General features: G+C 24.7%; 1 protein-coding gene across 1 annotated transcript; it reads left to right on the forward strand.

The window, feature by feature from the left end:
- The first annotated feature begins 1847 nt into the window (after positions 1-1847).
- Positions 1848-3850, forward strand: LOC124938117 (cytokinin riboside 5'-monophosphate phosphoribohydrolase LOG1). The gene is made up of 7 exons (XM_047478491.1): positions 1848-2017; positions 2100-2197; positions 2266-2296; positions 2585-2684; positions 3163-3233; positions 3314-3457; positions 3535-3850. The coding sequence occupies exons 1-7, from the start codon at positions 1889-1891 to the stop codon at positions 3628-3630; spliced, it is 669 nt and encodes a 222-aa protein (XP_047334447.1). The 5' UTR covers positions 1848-1888; the 3' UTR covers positions 3631-3850.
- Positions 3851-7945: the final 4095 nt, after the last annotated feature.

The following is a 7945-nucleotide window of genomic DNA, read 5'->3' on the forward strand; positions in this document are numbered from 1 at the left end:
ACATTCAATTTAAAACACATACGTCAAAATTAGTAAATTGTTTTTCTATATAAAATTTTGGTAAAAAACAAAAACAAAATATATCTCCTTTTAAAAATTTCCAATACTTTTTGGTGTTACAAATTTTTAATCAAATAAATTATAAATTTAAAATATATAGATCTCAACATAATACTTTATTTAAAAAAAGAAATACTTTTAAATATCATTTCTTTTTTCAATTGTTAATTGAGATTCAAATTTAGGTTATTTTTATTAAATGAGTATGAATATAAAATTGTGTTTAGTCATTTAAAACTTGGTTTAAAATTTCATTTTCTTAATTTAAGATATTATATTTATTTTTTTAATCAATTTATCACATCTATAAAAAAAGATAAATTCTACATTTTTTCAATTTTTTCTAACTATTATTGCACATATACTTTAACCCATACCAACCACGTCCTACAAATTTAGAATGAATAATTAAAAAAAAATATTCAATTTAAAACACATACGTCAAAATTAGTAAATCGTTTGTCTAAATAAAATTTTGGTAAAAAACAAAAACAAAATATATCTCCTTTTAAAAATTTCCAATACTTTTTCGTGTTACAAATTTTTAATCAAATAAACTATAAATTTAAATGTATAGATATCAACATAATACTTTATTTAAAAAAAGAAATACTTCTAAATATCATTTTTTTTCAATTGTTAATTAAGATTCAAATTTAGGTTATTTTTATTAAATGAGTATGAATATAAAATTGTGTTTAGTCAGTTTTTAAAAATTCATTTTCTTAATTTAAGATATTATATTTATTTTTTTAATCAATTTATCACATTTATAAAAAAATATAAATTCTATATCTTTTCAATTTTTTCTAATTATAATTGCACATATACTTTAACTCATACCAACCACGTACATCTTACAAATTTAGAATGAATAATTAAAAAAAGCATTCAATTTAAAACACAAACGTGAAAATTAGTAAATTGTTTGTCTATATAAAATTTTTGTAAAAAACAAAAACAAAATATACCTACTTTTAAAAATTTCCAATACTTTTTCTTGTTACAAATTTTTAATCAAATAAACTATAAATTTAAAATGTATAGATCTCAACATAATACTTTATTTAAAAAAAGAAATACTTCTAAATATCATTCCTTTTTTCAATTGGTAATTGAAATTCAAATTTAGGTTATTTTTATTAAATGAGTAAGAATATAAAATTGTGTTTATTCATTTAAAATTTGGTTTAAAATTTCATTTTCTTAACTTAAGATATTATATTTATTTTTTTAATTAATTTATCACATTTATAAAAAAAATATAAATTCTATATTTTTTCAATTTTTTCTAACTATTATTGCACATATACTTTAACCCATACCAACCACATCCTACAAATTTAGAATGAATAATTCAAAAAAAAACATTCAATTTAAAACACATACTATCAAAATTAATAAATTGTTTCTCTATATAAAATTTTGGTAAAAAACAAAAACAAAATATATCTCCTTTTAAAAATTTCCAATACTTTTTTATGTTACAAATTTTTAATCAAATAAACTATAAATTTAAAATGTATAAATCTCAATATAATACTTTATTTAAAAAAAGGAAATACTTCTAAATATTATTTCATTCACAAAAATGATAAATTAAAATAGAAAACATCCATTTTATCCATTTAAAAAACTTAGACTGAAAAACTTGAATTATTATTATTAAATAAAAAAAAATGATTCCTTGGAGCTGGGGTAGTAGACTAGCAGTAGTATATATATCTTACTCATTCTAGTAGAATGGTTGGTTATTGGAGAAAAGCTTACTAGTCTTTTCCTTTTGCTTATATATATATATATTGAGAGAAAGAGAGAATAGGGTAACATGGATAGAGGAGAGATTCAAGTTCAAGTGATACAATCAAGATTCAGGAGAATATGTGTCTTTTGCGGTAGTAGCCAGGGAAACAAAACCAGCTATCAAGATGCTGCCGTTGAGCTAGGAAAAGAATTGGTATTTTCTTTTTGTTTTTCACCCTTCTTAGTTCTTTCTCCAACCAGCAGAAATTAAACTAATCATTCCATGTTTGAATCAGGTCTCAAGAAACATTGATTTGGTTTATGGAGGTGGAAGCATAGGCTTAATGGGTTTAATCTCCAAAGCTGTTCATAATGGTGGTCGTCATGTCATTGGGTCAGTCATGAACTGATTTTATTTTATCAAGAAACAAACTTTAAATCATCTTTCTCTTTTCTCTGCAGAGTCATTCCAAAAACACTCATGCCCAGAGAGGTATTTTCTATTTCTTCTTCTTCTTGTTCTACATTACATTACATGATGATGATGATGATGGGAGTAAATAAATGTAATTGATTTTATAATATTATTGTGTCTTATCCACTTTTGATGGTTCAAACAAAATGTGGTCTGATATTTTTCCTATATTTGGTTTTCCTCATATATTTTATTAAATATGGACACTACTGTCTTTTTTTTTGGTCCTTTCCCTTTGGCACTTTTCTCAAGATTCAACGATGAGAACTTTAATAATTGTTTCTGGGTTTTGCTGTAATTTTGTAGTTAACTGGTGTAACAGTAGGGGAAGTGAAGGCAGTTGCAGATATGCATCAAAGGAAAGCAGAGATGGCTAAACGTTCTGATGCTTTCATTGCATTACCCGGTCAGTGTCAAAAATGCACTCTACCTGTTTGATGAAAGTCCTAGTTCAATTCACATCTTCATTATTCAATTATGTTTCACATACAGAGTATACAAATATAATTCCCATCTTTACCATTTATGTATTAGCAGCAGCAGCAGCTAAAGTAACTGTAAATTACTCTCTGTGTGTCCTGAAATTATATTATTATGACAAAAAGACATAACTCCTCCTCATGTCTGGACTGAGCTTTCCTTTCACATGCCATGATTGTTGACTGACCCATCAACATCCTACACTTTAAGGACATGTTTGTTTTCATTTATTCATTCATTCATTCATTCATTCATTCATTCAGTTTTTTTTTGTTTTTCAATTTTTTCTTTACATCAATGCATGCATGTCATCATCACTGGCCCCTTAAGGGTTATTAGGTAGCCAAATTGACTCATTGATACAAATTTTCTAATTTCAAATTAATGATATGGAACATATGCAGGTGGGTATGGAACACTTGAAGAGCTACTAGAAGTGATAACTTGGGCTCAACTTGGCATACATGACAAACCTGTAGGATATTTTAGTTTCATTCTCCTTAACCATAACATTAACCCTTAACCTTAATTCTGTGTTGTATACCGTGGGCGCAGGTTGGACTTCTGAATGTGGATGGTTACTATAACTCTCTTTTGTCTTTCATAGACAAAGCAGTGGAGGAAGGATTTATCAGTCCAAATGCAAGGCATATTATTGTATCTGCACCTACAGCTAAGGAGTTGGTTAAGAAACTTGAGGTATTAATTCTTATTAGATCGAGGAATTACACAGTCTCGATTCAATAATATTAAAAAATCCAATAATATTGTTACAGGAATACGTTCCTCGCCATGAAAGAGTTGCGTCGAAGTTGAACTGGGAGATGGAGCAGCAGCTTGGGTACAGTCAGAAATATGAGATTTCTAGGTGATGAGGAATTGCAGTAGTAGATGGAAATGGCTAACTTATGGAAGATATTATTAGAATGAATTATTAAGTATAATTTTGGTATGAAGGGAGTCTCCTTCTTCTTTTGTAAATCACTGGATGAAGAAAATGACCAGAGCATTTCAAGCTTTTGTGTTCTTCCCCCTTCAATCAACTTGTTAAAGCTTAATTAATTATCCTTTCATTTTGTAAAATTAGTACTAGATGTTCTTCAATCTTCATCCCATGCATATCAAAATCCCCCCCTTTCCTCTTGGCTTCTATCAATTAAGTATTATATCCATTGTTAGTCTTTTTCTCCCAATATGAGCGATCTACATTGTTGAATGTCCATTATCATGTCCTAGGTATATTTATTCTGGCTTGTATCATCATATAAACATGAATATGTGAAGTATTGGGTTGACTGCTAAACTATAACATACATACACATGAAGTTTCTAAAACTAGATTTTGCTAAATTGTCATGATCACGGACCCATTAAAAAAGTAGTTTACTTAATTTTTTTAAATCGTTAAAATATAGAGATGTAATAGGAGAATTTTAAAAATATTGATAAAAATCTAAATAAATGACACACCAAACAACCTCTAGGGTTGGGCAAGTTATGAATAGGGATATCATGACTTTTTTGGTATTTTCTAACAAATGAAGTTGGCTTAATTGGAAACCTTATTTGAAGTTGATATATTTTTATACTTATTTTTCATTTGTTTGAATTGATATGAGTTCACAAATATATGAAATTCGAATTTGAAGTTATAGATACATATCATCGGATATCTAAAAAGTTGACAATAATTGAACTAACCCGATTGTGATTGCTTGGATTTAACGAAGAGGTTAATTTGTATTATCCAATGCCAATAAATGTTTTTATATAAGACCGAAAACACTTGCATATCCACTTATTTGCTTCCTCTAAAATATTGACATATGTTTATTCCAAAACAAAATGACAAATCTTGTCGAGCCATGGAAAAATGTTAGAATGGACTAGTTCCTATAAGAGACACAAGCCAATTATTGGATCTGTGCCTTGAACCTAAAGTTGCCACCATTTGTGGGGGTCTAGGATTTAATTACCAATCACCACCAACTTATAAAACAGACATATATGCATGTTTGAAAAGAACTTTAGTTGGTTCAAAGATAGGGAAATCAAAGGAAGATAATATAGATCAATCCTAGTACAACCCAAATGGATTGAAGTTAGATACACTCTTCAATGAATTTTTTAAGAAGAATGTGCTTCTTATTCTCATAATTATTCATTGTCCAATGAATTATATTGATTGTTCTATATGATCTTGTTTTCTTTTTCTTTTTTCTATGTATATTTTTCATTGCTTCTACCCTACTAGCCTAAGTCCTCATTCACGGGTTGCACAGATTTCAAATAATCTCTCAAGAGTAAACAAGTTTTTCACAACCATGTTCTTGACCGAGACGTGCTGCTTTTATCTTTAAACTATATATGAGTGTGACAAGCCCAAAGTTTGTAAAAGAGAAAACAAACTTTACAAACTAAAATCAGTACTCAACTAAGTCAAGAATAATACTATTGAAAAAAATGATGACTTAATTATTATATATTTATGTTATGATTAGTCATAATTATAATATATTATTTTGTTTGTTTTTAAAAAACAAAATATTGGTATATTGTCGTCTTATATGGAATAAGACTGAAATTAGGGTGATTCACAAGTTCTTGAGTATTTATCGATAAGTTTGGATTTATGTTCCTGATTGAAAATTCATTCGATATTAAAATGAGTGTATACAATGACAGACCTAGATTTTTGGATAATCTTTTCAATTATTTTATGATAGACTATTTAATTGAAAAAAAATCATTCAACTTTTAATAATTTAATAATTATAGTCGTCAAATGCGCATCACTATTAATAGTGCTATTATATATATATATAGAAAACAATCTATTTTATTGTTAAGTTAATCATCATTTTCAAGTATCTACGAGCTTTACGTGACTTGTTTGTATTTTGGTTCTTATTAATTTTTTGACATATATATCATATAATGTTTTTATATAGTTGTGTGCTTTTAAAAACAAATGAGAAATTAAATAACTTTTATCAAATGAGAAATTAATATAGTTGGTAAGAGAGAGCCAAATTGTTTGATAACACATGTTAGATTTTGAGGTGCTAGAAAATAATAAAATATATATTTGTGAGTATGTTTTTTTCCCTAAACTATGAAGTTTTCATTCCTTCCATAGATTGAAGTTTGTTTGTATAAAGGAATTAGCATGCTCTACAAGGCACGTCTATAGCAAACCCTAACCTGTAAAGTATATCTTGGACGACATTCTAACCATTGCCAAGAGCTGCATTTCAACAACTATACTTTAATTCACTTGATAAACAATTTACCTCCTAAATTAAAACATTCAAATTCCTTCTTTCTTTAATCAAAATTAATATCTATATAAGAGTACTCATGATCCACAATTTAATCAAAATATTTTTAATAATATTCAAACTTAAGACTTCAAATTCTCATATCCAATGTTTTTACTTCGTATTTTTTAGATTCTTAAATTAAAAATAATAATAATATATACCATCTAATTAATATTAAAATTTGACTAAAGAAATAATTGAGAAAGTTCACTTAATTAATTGACAAACATAGAAGACATATATTAATGAATCAAGTTATATATATATATATATATATATATATATATATATATATATATATATATATATATATATATATATATATATATATATATATATATATATATATATATATATATATATATATATATATATGAGCTTATTTTTTATTACTATATTTTATTTAATTAAAAATATAAATTATTATTATTTTTTACATGATAAATTATAAAAAAATATATTTAAGTATATAATAATTTAATAAAATATAAATACATAATTTCTGATCATACTAATTAACATTTTTTTCATAAAAAAACAATACGCACAACAAAAATGAGTTGGATGATTCAAATTTTATAAATTACAAATAAAAAGTTATCAATCAAACATAAATAGTATAAGTCAAAATCTTTATTGATTTTTTTTAAACGTGAAGTTTCACTTCTCATTCGGAGTACGATTAATCCCCGCGAGTTAAACATATAACACACAAATATACTCAACTAATTTAATCAAATGAGCTGAACTTAGCGTCTATCGAACTCGAACTCAATATCAGAGTGACTGAAGATTCGGGGATATCAACCTACTTTTACCACTAAACTTGAAGAGATGATAAGTCATTATAGTATTATATACCAATAGCACGTCTATGTAAATATAAAATTTTACTTAATAATATATATTATAACATGTTAAAAAAATTTTAATAAGATTTTTATTAAAATATTTTTTATTTAAATTTTTTAAAATAATTTTTATATAAAATTATTATTATTTTTTCTTTTATTTTTAAGTTTTATATTTTGTATTTCAATTACTTTATTATTAATAAATATTTAAAATTAATTATATAAGAATGACTATATTATTATTATTATAAATTATTGTAATAATTATTAAAAAATTATTTTATTAATTATATTTTATTTTAAATAATTCCTTGATATTATTTAAATAATTGAAATATTTTTTTTATTAAATAAATTTAATTTATTATTATTATTTTAATTATAAATGAATGAGTAATATAATTATAAAATAATATATATAATTATAATTATGATAGACAAAATAGACCTTATGGAAGAAAAAACAAACGAATGAGATTTATTTTTTCCAATTTAGAGAGGAATAAATGATTATTTAGTATCCTATAATCAAAACAATATTGCGGAATCAAACACATCAATTTAATCACTATTCTATTATGTAATAGTACAAAAATCATGTACCAAATATGTCCTTAATTTAAGTTATTAATATATAATAATAAAATAATTTATTTTTTTAAATATAGAATATTTTGGTTAATAAATTAAGTGATGTGATGGAGGATAATAGAGTCAAATAATGTATGATTATGTAGTCAACCAAACAAAGTTTAAATATTTTTTTTTGAAAAGATGATTATGTAATTGAAAATCAACATCTTATGTATAAATAATAAATAAAACAATAAAAATCCTTTTTTTATAAGATAAATGTTCTCAAAAGATTTAATTAGAAATCAATGAAAATTTAAAACAAGACAAAAGTGAATAAACATGGATTTCATCTAACCCATCTCATTTTAAAAATAAATATCAATTCTCAAGGTCAAGTTGTGATAAACATGGTTGTCTATATCAAGTCTCATGCT

The sequence above is a fragment of the Impatiens glandulifera genome, chromosome 5 (assembly GCF_907164915.1).
Source record: "Impatiens glandulifera chromosome 5, dImpGla2.1, whole genome shotgun sequence".
Lineage (NCBI taxonomy): Eukaryota > Viridiplantae > Streptophyta > Magnoliopsida > Ericales > Balsaminaceae > Impatiens > Impatiens glandulifera.